Here is a 19,368-nt window from a genome sequence, read left to right as displayed (position 1 = left end):
ACTGCATCTCCATCCTTCTTCAGAAAGAAAGAGAAGGTAGTATTTTGAAGTCGGAACCAGTATTGCACCCACAAAAATTTCTAAAAGAGAAAAAGTGTTTTAAAAAGTCATTATAGGCCATTATACTTTTATTAATTAGCAATTTATCAACATACCACATTTTAATAGTAAAGAAGGTTCTGGGATTTGTCCAGTAATAATAGTTTACATGCAAACACATGTGTAAGGATTTTTATCCAAGATGTGGTCTTTCTTTTTTCTTTTTCTTCAAGATATGGTTTATCAAGGGAACAAAGTAATATATGAAAAGAGAAATATTTCTTTGATACAGCAAAGGATCTGTGATTTGAGATGGGTGTTCCCTTGCACAGGATGGTGAAGACCACGGACCCCCTCCTCAGAATCGTGTTTTTAAATGCATAAAATAAAATGGAGAGGATTATAAAGGCAACCAATTCTATTGAAACATATTTATCAAAATATTAAAAGTTCATGGTCCTCAGGCGAAGACACCTTGGTATAATGAAAAGTGCATTGACTGGGGTCAAAGTAAGAGAGGCATGGGTACTGACACTTATCAGCTGCGTGACTATGGGCAAATAATAACCCCTCTAGGCCTCAGGTTCTCATTCAGAAGGTGGGGATGGATAATCCTTGCAGTTTTCTGCCACACAGGGTGATTAGGAGGGAAGCATGCCACAAACCTTAAAGCACTGTATTATTATCATTATTTGTGTGGGAGTGGGGGTATTGCGTCAATCAGGAAAGGAAGCCATCTTTGTTGTTAATGTTCAATGTAGAATCCAGACCACCGTTCCACTTGCCCAGGCTATTTGTTGGTTGCTATTTCACTGCCTCCAGATGGAGCCTCTGTCAACTACATGGCGCTACGGGTCACTGGAGCCAAGCACCATATTTTAAAAGGACAGCCAACACAGCACTTGGAAAGCTTCAGAAGCCTTTTCAGATATTCTCAAAATTCTCCTGCCCAACAGAGATACCCATGAAAACAAGATCCAATTAACGTTCATTAAGAAACCTATATTCCTTTTTACTTTTTAATTGATTTTTAAAAACATCTTCATTTAACTTTCATTTGCATGTTAATGTCACACTTACTCCATGCCAAGTTGTTGCTTCCATTTCTTTTGGGAGACTTTTCTCTTTAGAGCTTGGGAATGATTTGTTCCTTTTCAGTTAGTATGCTCTCAGTATGGCAAGGGGAACTCCTGTATGGGTTGATTGGGCCACGAGCCCTCTAAGTATGCCTTCGTATTTTCTTAACCTGGATAAGCTCAATGAGCAGAGAATCCACATTCAGACCCTTCAGTTCTCTCTTTTCGAGCATTCAAAGCAAGCACCTCAACGTTTCAGGGGCCAAGGACCCCATGTTTTGCCCCATTGCTCATCTGCCAACTCCACCAATGTATCAATGGAAAGGAGGCACGCTGTATGTGCTCTCGATGGCCTGAATAGTTCTTGAAGTGGACTCAAGAGATCTGAATGCCTTGATTTGCATGATTTTGTGGGATTCTCTGGAGCAAGAGATTGCCTCATGATTTTAAATGATTACCTAGGGAAGCTCAAAGGAAGAGCTTTTTTAAAATTTTTTTCTTTGTTTCCTATTTCTTTTCTTATTTAAAATTTAAAAAAAAATTAATCTTGTTTTTATATTACCTTCATTTCCAAACATATCCCTCCTCTTCCCAGAGGTTCATCCCTTGTAACAAAGAAAAAGGAAGAAAGGAAGGAAGAGCAGCTCTGCCAAACTAACCAGCACATCTGCAGGGTCTGATGGTTATAATCAATATTCCACACTCGAAATCCCCCATCTCTACAAAGAAGAGGGAGGGAGGTGGATTTTCTCCTTTCTTTTTCCCTCCTGTTTATTTTTTCTTTTGTTTTTAAATGTCTGTAGATATCTTTTGTTTGAAAATCACTTATGTTTCCCAATATGACTCTCTCTTTTCCCTTCCCAAGAAAATCATCCCATGGAAATTTAAAAAGAAGGGGAAAAACAGTTCAGTAAAACTAACCAACACAATAAAAAGTCCAACATTACGTGAAACATATTCCATACCCAACGTCTCCCCTCTCTACAAAGGAGCAGGGGAGGTGTCTTCTCATACCTCTTCTTTGGGGGCAAGCTTGGTCATTAGAATAGCACAACATTCTATTTCCATTTTTTTTTTATGGTTCTCTCCATTTACTTTGTTGTTGTTTTTAGACAACAGGGTTAATAAAGAACTCCTTTGAGAAAAGGAATTGGCTCTCGGAGCTCCAGAAACAACGAGAAATTGAAACTCTGTGGGATATTTCAGCAACCATTGGCTAAATTTACCTGAGAAGTATCAGGGTAGAGCTGACAGAGCCCCAGCATCCTTTTTTAAAAAATTAATTTTTTTTATTTTTAGTTTACAACACTCAGTTCCTTAAGTTTTTGGATTCCAAATTTGCTCTCCCGCCCTCTCCTCCCCCCTGCCCAAGACAGCATGTAATCCAACATAGGTTCTACATATACCTTCGCATTGAACTTATTTACATAATAGTCCAGTTGTAAAGAAGAATTATAACCAATGGAATGAATCATGAGAAAGAAGAAATGAAACCAAAAAAGAAGAAAAGAAAAGAGCAAATAATTTGCTTCAATCTGCATTCAGACTTGGTAATTCTTTCTCTGGATGTGCATGGCTTTTTCCATCATGAGTCTTTTGGAGCTGTCTTTGAACCTTGCATTGATGAGGAGAGCCAAGTCTATCAGTTAGTCCTTACAGATACCATGTGTCTGTAGTCGTATATAATGTTCTCCTGGTTCTGCTCCCCTCACTCAGCATCAGTTCATATATGTCTTTCCAAGTTATAATGAAGTCCATCTGCTCCTCATTTCTTATAGCACAATAGTATTCCATTACATTCATATACCACAATTTGTTTAGCCATTCCCCAATTGATGGGCATCCCCTTGATTTCCAATTCTTTGTTACCACAAAAAGAGCTCCTATAAATATTTTTGTACATATGGGTCCATTTCCCACTTGTGTGATCTCCTTGGGCATAGTTCTAAATTGCTCTCCAGAATGGCTGGATCTGTTTACAACTCCACCAACAATGTAACAATGTTCCAAATTTCCCACATCCTCTCCAGCATTTATCATTTTCCTGTTTTGTCATGTTAGCCAATCTGACAGGAGAGATGTGCTACCTAAGAGTTGTTTTGATTTGCATTTCTCTAATCAATAGTGATTTAGAGCATTTTTTCCATATGACTATAGATATCTTTAATTTCTTCCTCTGAAAACTGTTTGTTCATATTCTTTGATCATTTCTCAATTGGGGAATGACTTGTATTCCTATAAATTTGACTCAATTCCCTGTATAGTTTAGATTTGAGGCCTTTACCAGAGACACTGATTGTAAAGATTCTTTCCCAATTTTCTGCTTCCCTAAGACCAAATACTGGCAGGGTTGTGGGCAAAGGAGCCCTCCAATGTTGCTGGTGACAGTATAGTAACTTGGTGATCTTTATGGAATAGTAACCTGTGAACACTCAACAAGAGTCACAAACCTACCCCAGGATCATTGATTTAAAGTGAGAGTCACATAGCTAATAAGTATCCAAGATCTGATTTGCAGCCAGGTCTTCCCAACCCAATATCCAGGACTTTATCCATGACTCATCCTTTGACTCTGAAATCCCATTATGAGGAATTTGTTCCAACAATATTGGATAAGATAATGATTTCATCTGGAGGAAGAACTCCCTGGTGTGGAAACTCCCTTCCATATATAGATCAGCAATTGTATGTAAATTAGGGTTGGGTTTTTTTCCCCCAGTTGTTGGGGACACTAGAAGGATAAGTGACTATCCCAGGGTCCAGAACTTGAAATCAGGTCTTCCTCATTCCAAGCCTAGGCACTTTTATGCCACACTGCCTTGCTATGTTGGGAATATGTGCAAGGAAATAATTAAAAAGAAAAAGCCACACAAATGTTTATAGTAATGCCATAAAAACCAAACAGTAAAAATGCCAAACATATTGTAACACACCATGGCAATAGACACTAAATCAGTATAAAGAACAGAATGTAAATATTGTATAGAGAAATAAATATCTATACGAAATAACATAAAATGAAAAAGCAACTGTTTGTACTATGTACAAATAATTATGTAAAAATAGACAGATGCAAACATTTATGTAAATCTATTAATTTCTGATAACTTGCCAAGGTGCTTAAAAGCACTCTAACTTTTTAGAGATAGAGGGGTGGGCCTGGACTTGTAATTTTATTAGCATATTGAATACCTAGGTGAAAGTATGTCAGTACTTTTCTCCGTAATTTATAGTCTAAAGATAGTGGTGTCAAACACAGGACTGGCCACAAAGCTCCTGAGTGTGGCCAGAACCAGATTCAAATGTAATTGGAAAATATTTAACAAAATTAAAATACAGTAGGACATGGATGTTAATATGTGGTTTTCTAAGTCACTAAGCAGCCTACAAGGATCTTTGTGTATGGTGTAGGGTCTCCATTTCTATTTGAGTTTGACAAACTGGTCTAAGAGATTTGCCTCTAACACCAAGAACTGAAGTGACAGGCCCAAGGCCACAGGGACATTACATGTCAGAAACAGAACTTGAATTCAGGTCCTACTGACTTCCAAGCTGCGTCTCCATCTATCGGGATCACACTGCCTCGCCATGGATTTTTTAAATTTTTTAAAAACTGTAAAATCTTACTAAATACAAAATGACTTTTAAAAAGCTAAATTACTGATGACAAATCAAATGCTATATAACTGAAGGTTGTTACATCTTTTGAATTTGAACTACATACATACATTTTAAAGCCGACTTGCACATTTGATCTTGCTAGGAAGCTAACTTGGGTGTACAGTGCTGATGGGAGAAGCTACAGCTTCCCACTCGGGTCTATTCAAATTCATAACATCTGTACAGACTTTGAGCTAACAAATGAGAAGACCTGACAGATGCTGGATCTATTAAAACAGCTTGTGGACTTTATTCAACCACCAGGTCGTGCATTTTGTGTTCCTTTCTTTTTTGATATTGTATTAGATGAAATGTTTCCATTTTTTCTTCGTTTTGAATTGGTCAAAGCTGAGACACATTTTATTCCTACATTCTGGATGCCTCATTTAGTAAAGTTTTATGCCCTTTTAAAGAGTCTGAACATGTTAGTGCTACACAAAGTTAAATAACTTGTCCTTCCTTTTTATTAATTATTCAGTGAGCAAAGTCAGGAAGACTCGAGTTCCACCACAGCCTCAGACACCTCTTAGCTGTGGGACCTCGGGTAAATCACTTGACCTCACAGCCTCAGTTTCCTCATCTGTAAAATTGGGCTGATAATAACATCTACCTCCCAGGATTGTTGTGAAGATAGAAAAATATGTAGCACACTTTTTAAATCCTGGTTATTATTATTTTTATTATGTCATTAAATTGCTTTGAAGGGAAAACACATCATTAAGGTTGTTTGGCTAGATTTGTTGAAGGTATCAAATTAAAAAAAATAAAAACAAAATTAAGATCCTCTTTCTCCTTCTTTGAATACTGAAATGTTTGTTTGTTGAGGATTGCTAAGTTAACAATAAAAAAGAAAAAATTTGAAATAAATAAGTTAGCTAAACCACTTACCATTTTATCTTTTCTCTTCTTCAGGAAACTTTCAAAAACCAAATCCTCTCCGTGAGCCATTATTTCCACGTCCTGTGGAGGTTTTCACCTTGACATTCACTCCTGGTTTACCAGAGATATTTCCTCTTTTCCAGCTTCCCCTGGCAGGTGATAGGAGGAGCTGGGCATTGAACATTCCAAACCCATCTCACTTCCTCTTCTGGGGGTCTCAAAACAGAACCAAGCCTGCCCCGCCCTACCCCCCCCCCCCAACCTTTTCTAACTTTAGAGACTGCTTCTACTGCAACATTTGAAAGCATTTAGAAATAAATTGGGACACTTTGCTCCTTGGTTGTTTTGCCTCCTGTCCATGTTAACATGAACAAGAACATCCCGGGCTGCGACAAGCCCCTCTCGAGACGCTATGTAAAAATACTGCTTAGGCTAAGATAGTGTACGACACGATGAAATGCCAAACAGTCAACGTGATAGACAGAAGTACCTGTTCCTGTGATTGCCTTCCAATACACTAATGGCTCTTTGTAATAACAGTAGCCTAAGAAATGCACATAGAAAGTCTAACTATTTGTTCTCCAACAAACAGGGTCTCTTTTGGTCTAGTTCTATTTTCCAATCAGCACTATTTTTATTCCAACCAAAGAGGCTTCTTTTTCAATCACCACTTTCTATTTCCCAGGGTTTTTCCTCCCCTTTGGTACTTTCTACTTTTCTCCTGAACAAATTACAAAACCCAAAATAACTTTTCTTATTACTATATTTAACCTATAGGCTTTTCTTTCTCTTATATTTCCTGTCCCTTAAAAAAATATTCGGGGGGCGGGGGGAGGAGAGGGCAGAGAAATCAATACAAATGTTGACCATTTTTCAGTTTTGTAGAAGTGATACGTTTAGAGGTAGAGGTGGAAGTTATTTTATGCTGATTCCCTTCTTGCCCCACTTCTATAAATTTCCGAAACTTCCCTAATGCACTTCTAACCCCAAGAGGATATGCCATAGTTAGCCAGTTCTTTCTTCCCCAGTTAAAGGTGCTTAAGTCCCAAATCAGAAACTTCAAAGGAGATTCTAAATATAAAATACTTCTCAATCAGTTACCAATTATCTCTGAATCTCTCACAAAAACACGGAGAAAAGCAGCTTTGTTTAAATCAGTGTTTCAGTCTTAGCACGGAAGAATTTTGAAGATGAGGAATTAGAGCTTAACACAGTGCCTGGCACACAGTACATACTGAATAAGTGATTTAAGTTCTAAATTAGCTGTCAGAGACTCCAGATAACCATTCTTTGGTAAATGGGAGCAAGAATTTCAAAGCTTCCTGAAGACTGCCATAGGTGGAGGCTGAACAGGTCCTAGATGCTTATATAATATTCCCTCTGTCCCCTTTTAGAGTGGGAATAGGCAAGCCACTTAGCCTCTCCCAGAGTCTTATCATCTGTCCATAGGAATACTTGAACTACCTACCAAATGGGACAGCTGTGAGGTTCTGTTTTGGGTGGGTTTGGGGTTTTTTTTTTTTTTTGCCATCTTTAAAGTACTACCTAAGTATGTTTTTTAATATATCAAGGGAAAAAATGAGGAAGTAAATAAGTAAACATGGTACACACTATATAAAAACTGGTAACTGGTAATTATGTGTGACTATTGTGCTGTCCAAAGAAAGGGTCAGCTCTCTGAACTGTTCCCTTAAAAGAGCGAGAAAAATCTCTGAAAGGGAGAAAGTTCCTCGCGGGGAAACAGTAATTCATAAATGATTTTTGAAAACCAGCTGTGAATCACTATTCTCCCATATGCTGCCAAATGCGCCAACTTTGTCCTCGTTTTTAAATAAATGCCACCTTTTGTTTGAATGACAGACTTAAAAGATTTGGAAAGGTAGATAGATATGAGGGCACATCCAAGTCTATGGAGAAACACTGATTATCCCCTGGCTCCTTCATCTTCTCTTCCCAATCTTGAGCCCTCTGTGAACCATCCCTCCCCCTCCACTCTAACTCATGTGCTGCTGCACTGAGACAGAAGAAATCACTCCACAGGGCTGATGTGTTATCCAGGATCATGGGGCCCTCATGTCAAGAAGGCAATCCTTTTACACCTTTCATAATTGATTCCCTACCCCACCTTCCACGGTGGCTGTTCCAGACCTTTCCTTTTCTCTTCAAATATACCACAGCATCCCCTGCCACCACCCTCTCCGTGGAGGTGTGTTACTTGTGTAGATATAGCTAGAGATCTTGTGTAGATCTAAACATGTACATGTAGTCTCTACTCTTAGGATGTTAAGTTCCTTGAGGACAGGGAATGTTTTGATTTTGTCTTTGAATCTCCAGTGCTTAGCACAATGTATGGCATATAATAAGCACTTAACTGGGGCAGTTGGTGGACAGAGCATTGACCCTGGAGTCAGGAGGACCTGAGTTCAAAACCAGCCTCAGCCCAGATAGCTGTGTGACCTTGGCTAAGTCACTTAACCCTGTCTGCCTTAGTCTCCTCACCTGTAAAATGAGCTCTAGAAAGAAATGGCAAACCACTCCAGGATCTTTGCCAAGAAAACCCCAAATAAGGTCATGAAGACTCTGACACAAGTGAAATGACAAAACAAAGCGCTTAATAAATGCTAGTTAACTGACTGATTTCTAGGAGAGAAAACTCAACATGAATGAACCACAGTACACATTAGTTATTTATTGAAATATTTTAAAAGGCTGATGATGGAAAAAATAAGTTTATCGTGAGGGCTTAGATTCATAGATTTATTCTTTCATTTAAAAAAGTTGCTGTCTACAGGGAGTTCTAACCAGATATAGAAGACATCAGGAAGCATGCGGCTACTGTGATATTCTACAACATAGCAAGAACTGTGCACTCCCTTGGTACCACGGGTACAGCCAGGACACGATGATTTACAGGCTGGAGGAAATTAAACAGTAACGGTCTTTTGAACTAGAAACATTCATAATGTATAAATTGGCTCCTCCCCCATGTGATCTGAAAGGGTTTAAAAACACAACATACTCAAAAATTAAGGAATACACAACAATTACACTGATTCTTTTGCTATGTGACTTTTTGAAAGTTCTGCTCCACCTTCAAAGGGGAGCCTCATGTCCAGCTGCACACGTCAGAGATTGCACCAAGCCTCGGTGGCTGGTGTGCCAGAGTGAAGCTGTCCTTGAAATGAAACAAAACTCTACTGGAAAATTGACGCCTACGCTCCGTGGAGAGACAACTGTGAACTGTGCCTCATATAGCTTAGAGCCCCCTCCCACCCACCCTCAGAGCATCATTTCAAATGAATATGAAATAAATAAGTAATCCGTGAGCAAGTACATTTGAGTTGAACTAAAACCTATGATAGTGAGTTCCAATTAAACACTAACTAATATGATGCTGTGTGGAAACATCTATGGACAGCATTTCCATAACTCAGTTCTTTTTGGGAAGCCACATATCTTGCTGCCTGAATATGTACATTATTTACACAACATTCCCTTTTGGCCTCTGTAGTACGGCCATCTTTGTGCGGCCGGTAAGTAGAGCTCTCCTTTGCATACACTAGCCAATACTGCAGTCATTGCTATCTTTTAAAATACTCTGATGCAAGAATTACAAATATTAATAAAGTAACTCCGCATATATAAATATCTCAACATTTCTAGCAGAATTTAAAGCATTCAGAATGTACATAAAAGTATTGGTTTTTGGTAGGGCCAGTATTGTACTTGTTTAAATCATCGCTGTTTCAGCAACGCTTTGTACATAGCAAACCCCAAAACTGCAAACACTGTAGCACCAAAACTCGCTCGAAGCCAAAACGTGGAGCTCTTGAGGTCGGCTTGCGTCACGTGCCTGCAGTCAGAAAACAGAAGCGATTTCAAAAACAGCACTTCTTTGAGAATACAGTGTTACATCAATTAAGAACTTTTAGGGAAGTATTAGGACACTTGTCCAGCTAATTCAAAACTGCTACCTTTACTGAAGCTTTTCATCAGTACAGCTGATAGCACAGTCTGGCCATTATTATCTATGGGGAAAAAAGGCAGTAGCTTTGCAATTAGCTAACATTTTAGAATAGATGAGGTTTAGGATTTTTCATTACTGCAATTTTCTCATGAAGAAAGACCAGTAAGTAGGTAAAAAACAACCCACTATTTTAAATTATCTGCTGGTCATTAAAAATGAGAAATACAATCAAGTTTTCACATCTTTGAAGGTGATTTTGCTGAATTCAAACAATGAGCAAAATCACCCCACTCCAGGAACTGTAGCTTAGTGACAAGTGGCAATACTTTTCTAAGAGCAGTGATAAATCAAACTTTAGAATTCCTAGTCCCCTTTAAAAAATTTGGAGGAACCCTCCCCCACCAAAGGAAAAAAAAACCTACTAGTTTGCATCACATTAAAAACTTGTTAATAGGAAACCAGGCGTTAGTGAAACAGGCAGTGACAATAGTACAAACCAAAAGACGCAATGTAACATGGTAGAATGAAAGTGGTTGGATGACATAAAAGAAGCCATGTTATGCATGACAAGGGTCGGACAGCCAATGACCCCAATTTCCCCCATTACCACAAACTAAATTTGTGAGCATGCTCAGTTAAAAACACTGCTGGCCACCCTGAAGAGTCTCAAGTATGACAGCTTACCACAAGGAAGATAAAGCTTTAAAGCCAAGTTGGGACCAAGGACTTTATTCAAGTGTCACCAAAGTTTTAGTTAAGCAAATGCAACTGAGGTGATGTGGGAAACCTATGATTTAAAGGGCTTATGGGTACTGTCTAGGCTATTTTTAGACCTACCTACATTGAAGAAAGAGATTTTAGGTGCAAGTTAAATGTCTACAAGAAAGGAGATACTGAGTGTATAAACACATGCAAAAGAGAGTTAATAGCCAAGATATAAATTATACCAAATTACTATGCCCCTTGACTAGTCACAGATTGCAGAATTACCTTAGTTCCCAAACATTTCACTGCACCTTGTAGCTAGGGTGATTCTGCATTCCATGAGGCCCAGGAGCTGGGAGCTGGCAACCCAAGCCTCAGTACTCCATGCTTATCAGTACTGCCCAGCAGCACAGCACTCCAATGCTCTCCCTCACACATCAAAAGAAAAATAAATCTCTCTTTTAAAATTATTCTTTATTTGTGTTTTTAAGAGTAAAATGATAACACAGGTGCATTCCATCTTGCAAGTTAGTTCTTTTAACACACAATATCTTTTTTTTTTTTTTAATCACTTAAGGAACTAGATAGCTGGGTTTCAGTTTTTCCAATTGGAAAACACCCAGCAGGGTCAAACCAGTGAGCGTGGGAAATGTTACCTGGCTTCAAGAAAAAGTGGACCGTGAGATGACTCCATGAAGATGGAATCTTCTACGGAGCTGACAGCGTGCACCTGGTGAACAATACTGGTTTCGTCGTCTGCTAACAGCGTAGCACCCCACTCAGCTACCTGGGCTCTTAACCTTTTGCACACATGCACAGTTGTGGTTCATGGCATGGCTCAACACAGCAAGGATCTTAAAATACACCTCTTAGTTACACATCCCATAATATAAATGCTTTGTCTCATCCTTTTTACCTTTTTCAGACTTTAAACAAACTCATCCTATAACGGGTTATCATATTCAATAAACATTTTGTTAAAAATAACCTTTAACACCTGAACAAGCAACTCTAGGGCTCTTGAACACATCTCCCTATACATTCTTACCACTGCTTACAGTCTCTAACAATAGATCTGAGCACCTGGATTAGCTCCTTGAAACCACTACCATTTGGCACTTTTTGGCAAATATGGGCACACCAAGTATCTATTTTATGATGAGGCTGGGTCTCCGAAACACCAAAGGGGTAAATCACCTACAGTCTAACTCTCTTACCTTTACCTGCAGACTAATTAATCATTACAGAAATACCGTGCATGAAAACTAACACATATCCCCAACTGACATCTTGGAAGCTACAAAAAAACACAAGTTTACGTTGACTGATGCTTTCATGGCTAGTCAGAGTCTCTAAACTACTCCAAGTCAGCAAGTACATAATTTTAAATAGGCACAAAGGCTACAGGTACGTTACAGAGCTTATCTTGTTGTAGGCTCTGACAGCAGCCAAAGCAATAAAATTTCTCCATTCAGTATTGAGACTGAGTTTCTTACCTTCTCTGCTTCAGAAACCATCCTTTAGTCCCTATCTCCTTGTTGGGATTAATCTCACATTTTTTACCAACATGGAGAATAGGTGTTTTTTGTTTGTTTTTATTTTTTTTAACCTTGAGGAAGCACAGAAAAAACCGGCTTGCTATAATCATATGAAAAATACAGTCAAAAGGATTTCCCAACACAGAATCTCTAATTCTGCAAAGATGTTTAATGTAGGCCCCTCTTTGTTGGAGTTATAACAGGGGACTGCTACTGAAGAAAATATCCATCTTGACTTGACAGCTCAGTTTTCATTAGCTTTGCAAAACAGTATTTATCTATTCCCCACAGCACTCTATGTAATACAGATGCACATATTTACACATGAGAAACATCAAATGCACACACTGCTAAGGCTTGGCTCACACAAATGCAACCCCTTAACGCCACTGGTTTACTGTAATACTTAAGGCAAGCAACCACTGACTCATAAAATACTTCAACATCTTCATCAATGTTACATATATTCTGGGATATAGAAACATAGTTGGGAAGATAATTTATTCTTTTACTAAATGTACTTGAAAGCCGTACTAACTAGACAGTATTTATAACAGAGAAGGCATTTATAAATCTGACAGCACATCTGTCATTACTCAGCTAAGTGGCATCACGTGAACAGAGACAAGAGAGATCTAACAGGAAGTAGCAAGGTCTGATTCAGGTTTGTTATTTCAAGAGATCTCTAGCCTAAGCACAAGCCCTGGTTTCATAAAGCTGCCCAAAGGCAAGCCAAAACCACACCTCAGTGATCTCAAAGCACAAATCTTTCACAGGGGCTCACAACAATTACCATTTTAGAAGACATGTCGATATCTTATAATCTGTCTTTTCTACCTGAACTACCATTCCAGGATCTCCTAATGTTGCTTGCCAGCATAATATCATACAGTTCAGCAATTCTCAGTGGTGATATCTGACTAGAACATAAATAATGAATTAAGTATGATTAAATGCTTGAAACATCATTTACTTAAGCGAATGGTGTTTATATAGGTGCCTAAAATATAGAACTACAAATGTAATTATGTATGTACAAAGTGAGCTCTAAATCCCTGCAACCTGACAAAAATTAGCAACACTAAGCATACGTTTCTACTTCCCTTGTTTTTTGCTTTATAAAAGAAATGTAAAGTTTGCTTTAAAATTTTAAAAATATGCTGAAATTTTATATTGGGCAAACATCAATACATTTGCAAGTAATCCCACAGGGACTCAATCAGAATTAAATCTACCCTAGAATGTACAAACTGGGGGGAGAAGGGGAGAGTAACTGACCAGTGAAATAAAGTACTATATTATATAAAAAGCACTTTCCTCACATCAATACTGTGGAATGGGTAGTACAAGCATCACTACTTCCATTTTACCAAGAAGAAAGCTGAGGTAAAGCAGGATGTCTCCAGGTGACTTGGTAAAGCCAGGCCCCAGAAGCCTAGGCAATGTGACCCATGAATTACGGCATTTTCCTATATATCACAGTAACTCTCATGTTACATACACCCTGGCAGGGTGCCAAATTGGGAATGAGGGGAGGTTAAAATGGGATAAAAAATAATTTATTTTTCCTTAGCATCAAATGCAGGCCATTTCACAACAGGAAGAATTCCCTAGATTAGAACAAGCTTTCTAGAACTTGTTTAACAAAATGACCTGTAAACTCAAGTCTTCAGGGGTCCTGAAAGTGCTCCTACTAAAACCAGTCAGAACACTGAGAAGCAGAGTATGAGGGAGGGGGGTGAGAAGGAAGTCACTAATCCTGGAGTCGAGGGGCTTGGGCTCCAGTCCCACCTCCGACCCTTACTACCTGTGGTGCTGAGCCACTGAACCACCCTGGTCATCATTTCCTCAACTGAAGAATCTGGGGTTTGGACTAGGCAGCCTCTGAGGGCCCCTCCCCTCCAGATGTGGCTCTGAGGACGGGAAAGGGAAAGAGGGGAAGACTAGGCCCAGGGCGAGGACCACTGTCATTGCTGCTGTGTTTCCTCCAATTATCTCTGACCTGAATTTATTCTTTCCCTTTCTTCTTCTCCTCTGTAATCTTATCCCTTCCAACCACAACACAGACGAACATGAGAACACATTCTCTTGACATTCCATGCACATACGCACTCCCACTCCCACTCTAGGCATGAAGTTAACTTCGAAGAACAAAATAAATTGCCACAGTGTTTCTAGAAAGTCCCAGCTAACATGCACCTGCAACCATAGCTAATACCACATTCTAGTCATCCTAACAGCAGAGCGACAAAATGAAAAACCAATCCAGGCCTCCCCAAACTAAAGTACAGGTGACCCTAGTCATGTCCTGCTTGGTTTATTTTGTTGTTTGTTTGGTTTTTTTTGGGGGGGGGGCGGGGGTTGTCAGGGCCTAGAACTTTGAGTGTCGGGATTTCCTCCAGCAATACAGACTGTTAACTATCTGTTGTATCTCAGATCCTCAGGGACTGAGAGCCTTGGGAGCTAAGTGATTAGCCCATGGGAACACAGCTAGTTATAGGTCAGAGGCAGGATATAAATCCCATTCTTCCTGACTCCAAGGCCAGTCAGTACCCACTCTGCTGCTCTACCTTGTGTAACCAACTCTTCTAATCAAAAGAAAGTTTATCTCTCAGATTTTTAGAATGTCTTGCAAAAAATGCTTTTTTGAAATTCTGTGGCTATCAGTTTTGACTTAATTTTCCTTTCTCTATTCTTTCTTTGGCAAAGAGTATTTTGAATATTCATTTTTAATATAAAAGTTTATTCTATCCATTCGAACTGTAGGCCCCAAAGCCACAAGAGAATGCAACATTCTGGTGACATGAAATGTTTCAATCTGCTTTTTTCTCAAAATATTTTTAGAACTTACAATACAAGTGCCCAATGTGGGTTACTAGTACCACATTCTGTAAGCATGCTGTTAACTGAGCATGCCTTAATACTAGAGCACTTTGGAAAAGGCCCGAACTGTGGCCTCGTGCCCAGGAATGCTTCCCTGGACATCACAGAATCCAGATTTGCAAAAGATGGAAGTTACAGGGAAATGCTCTAGTATCATCTAAGCACACCTCAACAGACAAACTAAAAAGAGCATCAGTTAAGGCAAACCACAGCTTGCCAGATATTGTAATATACCAATAAAGAGATATTTGTCAACTAAAAACAAAGCCTAAAAGGTGCAAGCAGCAGCAATTTACTTGAGGGGACTTTAACAAATGCTTGTGTGAGGTAGGTGAATATGGTATCAGTGAGCAAACTTTTGCAAGGAACCAACTGCTTTCACGAGGAAAATCTAACTTAATGTCATATGTACAGTGAACTCCTTGAGTTGCAGTCAGGCACCATCATTTTGCTTTCAAACTAGAAAGAAAAGGACAAAGTCCTTTTACACAATCAACCTCTCTAATACATTTAACATTTGAGGTTCCATATTACAACTATGTGTTTGTGTCTTATCTTACCAATCCAACAAACATTTATTAGGCACCTCAGAGATTCTGTGAGATGCTTGGGGTATGATATTAAAAAAAGACTCTGCCTTAAGGAGCTAACAGTATATTGGAGGCAAGGAAAATGGCCATGTTTTAAGCACATTTAAACACACATAAGCATAACATAAGGTAGGAAGTAATAGCAGAAAAAGAGATCTGGGAAAGAACTTGGCATTTCCCCATGCTTGGCTAAGACAATGGGCACTCAGTAATAACCATCTGAGGGAATGAAGAAATGTAACATACAAGTTCATAGGTGAGACAACAAAAAGCTTCCTTGAAAAACTGTCTTTTTATTAGGATGCTGCCCAAGGCATGGAGTAGGACATCAGATTTCTAGGGAATCTCCATCAAAGAGTAACTCTAAAGGTTTGAAAATGGGAAGAGATCTTCTTTTAAAAATGGTTGTGGATTAAAAATGACAGGATCTAAAGAAAGAACTGACTACCATGAAAGCTATGACATATGTACTGCCAACCAATTTTGTAAAATCCTGTAATGAATAAGTTTTTGATTTTAAAGATGCTGGTGGCAGTCCTAAAGGGCATGAGAACTACAACTCATAGATGGAAAGGCATAATCCTCTTCTACTCAAAGATTCAATAGAAGGTAAACTAAGAACTTTGTTACCAGAGTAAAATGCTGCTCTCATGGCACATAAACAATTATCCAATGATTTGACTAAACTAATGCAAAATAATTACAATGGAATGGAAGAAATGTAATTCTAAAACAAAAGTGAGAAACAAGCCACAAAACCAAGTCCCCAAACAGATATCTTTGATAAAAATGTGGCTAAAATAAACAGGAGGGTTCAACACAGAAATGTATGTGGGACGTGTACAAAGAAAAGCTGTAAAAAGTGACCAAGCAGCAGAAGAGTGCTAATGAACACCTACAAGAAAGAAAAAATTAAAGTCATGTATATGGAAAGCTCTACATTAGACAAACAATCTTCAAGGATAGCATGGGAGTGTACGAGTTTAGAAGGAGAACCACTAAAAGGGCCCTGAGTAGTTCAAACGAATGATATAATTTACACCTTTATAGTAATTTTATCTCCACATTAAAAAAAAATCAAGAAATTTGGCAGCTTTTTGCAAGGATTAGATATAAGTATAAAATGTACATAGAAGGCATTTTTCATTTTTCCAATTAAATACAGCTCTCATCATGGAACAGTTCAGGAAGAAGCAGGGAGGGAACAAGCATTTATTAAGTGCCTACTGTATGCCAGGCACTGTGCTAGGCACTTTACAAATATTATCTCTTTTGAGCTTCACAATAACCTTATGAAATAGGTGCTATTACCACCCTCATTTTAGAGTTGGGGAACTAAGGCTGAGGTTAAGTGACTTGGGGGAAAAAGCCTTAATGACAGATTAACAATATAATTTATCATCATGTAAAGAGATAAACCTGAACAGAGTGGGCAAGAGCAGAATTGACTAGCACAAGGCCTACATGACTTTTACTTTGAAAGACAGTTCCAGAAATATTACTATGCTTGTGTTTTCAGTTTTACATGCTGAATACAACATATACTCAGCTAAGCAGAATCGAGAGCTTTTTAAAAAACCAAAATGGTTACTAGTTAGCCTCCTATTCTAGGGAACGAAATCAGAAAAACAAGAGATACCAACACTGTTTAACAGATAAAAGGGTAATCTTTCTGGATGGATTGTTAAGAACAACCCCTGAAAGGGACTAGTCTGGTAGGAGTCCATTGGCTCATTTCTTTTCCTCCTCCTAAGCTGTCAAAATTTAATTTTTCAGTTATCTATTTTCATGTTAGATATAAAAAATTCTGCTGTTATTGGCAGACATTAAGCTACTTCCAACTTATAAATGGATGTAGTTAAAATACCTATGCTTCTTCAGGGATCAAGGATGTAAAGTGGTCCACTGAATGGTTCCAGAGTGTTTCTCATGTATCCTACCTCCCTCATATTGTAGTTTAGGTCAAAAGTACTGGCCTAAACTCACTGTGGCCACCAAATGAACCCAGGCAAAAAAAGAATATAAATAAAACGTGATAAAGATAAAAAGATAAAACACATTACACACAGCACTCCAGGATAGCCTATGAAACATCAATCTGTAATAAAAAGTCACTAGGGATGACTAGAATGGATTATCAGTGGAGAACGGTGTTACATAGCAGAAAGAGCACTCAACATGAGAGTTTAGAAGATCTGATTTCTAGTCCAACTCTGACACTAACTAAGCTTTATGTCCTTGATTACATCATAATAACCTCTGGGCCTCAGTTTCCTAATGTGTAAAATGAAGGGGTTAGGTCTTTTCATTTCTAAAATTCTGTTAGTTCTATGGGTTTGTGAGCAGTAATTATTAGGAGCCCATGTAGATACACCTAAGAAAATATCATGCCAGATCAACCTCATTTCCTTTTTTTATACAGAACCACAAGACTGGGAGACCTGTGGAATACTATAAACACGTCATAAATAGATTTCAGCAAACAGATAACAAGCTCACATGATGTCCTTAGACATGATGATGAAACCTTGATATAGGGAGGTCCACAGCTGGCATCCCAAAGAACACCAACAGAGCTCCCTTTCAATCTACAGGAGGTTTCTTTCAGTGGACCCTTACCAGGGGCAAATTGGCATTGATAAATCCAACACTTTGAGCAATAGTTTGGATGAAGACATAAAAGGAATTCTTACAAAATTTGCAAATGACAAAGAATGAGGAGGTATAGTTAATAAAATAGGCTACAGGTTCAAAAGAATTTCAACAGGCTAGAATGCTGGGCCAAAACCAAGATGAAACTTAACAGACGTAAATATAAATTCCTACATTTCAGTAAAAAAAAAAAAAGATGACTGTATAAAACAGGCTGGGGAGACTTGGTTTAGGAGTAGTTCACACAAAGATGACTTGGGAATTTAACTGACCACACTTAGTGTGAACCAACAGTGAAACACAGCTTTTTTAAAAGCTAACATCATTAATAGAAATACAGTAGACAGATTAGAGAAAGTATTAGTTAAACTAAGGAATGGAAATAGGGCTATTTAACCTACAGAAGAGTAAAGGGAGACACGATAACTATCTTCAAAACCTGAAGGATGAGCATGCCAAAAAAAAATGAGACTATTTTTGTTCTTTTCTGAAGGAAAGAGAGAGGACTAATGGGTGAAGTTGCAGAAATGGAATAAGGAAAAAAAATTATTCCAACAAGGAGTTACTGGGTAATTTAGTGGCACGCCTATTTTAAAAGGTTCCCGTCATTAGATATGGCCAGGCAGAGGCCAAATGACCTACTCTGTAGGACGCTGTATTAGCAAATCTCATTCTAAATGAGAGGATGATTTGTAATGCATCTATGAATATGGAGCCACTGAGTGAGAGAATTATTTAGTTTGAGCTCCTGCCATTCTTTGACCAAACCAACAGAATAGTTTCTGTATGGCTAATGTTTTATAAAGGTGTCACAATAAAGTAATAGGGCGGATTTTTAAACAAAACTGATTCTTTTCAATCCAACAATATGTCACCAGTCATCATGGTCTGAACCACTTCTGGATCTTCTCTTTTGGAATTGCCTTTAAAGCCAGTTTACAAGCTACCCTAGAAATAAGGTGGTCATCACATTTCACTCTTAATTACTCAGCTTGATTGCAATTTTATTTACCAGACTTGATTCTAAACAACATCTGAATGCTTAAAAAAAAAATCAAACCTACCATCAAAGGACAAAGATTTGCCAGCATGAATGATATTCTAAAAAATACCATAGGCCTGAAGAAGATTCCAAAAGAGGGTTTCCAGACACACTTCTGCTCCCTGGCAATGCCACTGAGACAAATGTAAAAACTTTGAGAGTGACTACACTGAAGGAGAAAAGATTATTTGAAGGAATAAGTTCTGTTCTATGAAACAATCCAGTGCTATTACTTTACAGTCACACCTCTCATGTCCCAGGAGACAAGGACTTCTAAAAACACAACTCTCAAAAAGTGGCCCTGCTGGCCCAGAAATCCCTTTCCCATATTACTCGA

General features: G+C 38.4%; 1 protein-coding gene across 7 annotated transcripts in view; it reads right to left on the bottom strand.

Moving 5' to 3' along the window:
- Nucleotides 1–8,938: 8,938 nt before the first annotated feature.
- The window catches only part of RHOT1 (ras homolog family member T1), a 92,029-nt gene continuing 81,599 nt past the window's right edge, over nucleotides 8,939–19,368 (bottom strand). For 4 of the 7 annotated variants that reach the window (XM_036766052.1, XM_036766059.1, XM_036766058.1 and 1 more), the window contains 2 exons: nucleotides 10,983–11,126; nucleotides 8,939–9,507 (listed from right to left, as the gene is read on the bottom strand). In XM_036766052.1, the coding sequence (XP_036621947.1) occupies nucleotides 9,390–9,507; nucleotides 10,983–11,126 (262 nt within the window). In that variant the 3' untranslated portion in view covers nucleotides 8,939–9,389. The other 3 variants (XM_036766053.1, XM_036766056.1, XM_036766054.1) reach the window with 2 other exon arrangements.

The sequence above is a fragment of the Trichosurus vulpecula genome, chromosome 7, assembly GCF_011100635.1.
Source record: "Trichosurus vulpecula isolate mTriVul1 chromosome 7, mTriVul1.pri, whole genome shotgun sequence".
In the NCBI taxonomy this organism is placed as follows: domain Eukaryota; kingdom Metazoa; phylum Chordata; class Mammalia; order Diprotodontia; family Phalangeridae; genus Trichosurus; species Trichosurus vulpecula.
This window is presented reverse-complemented; position numbering and strand designations above follow the sequence as displayed.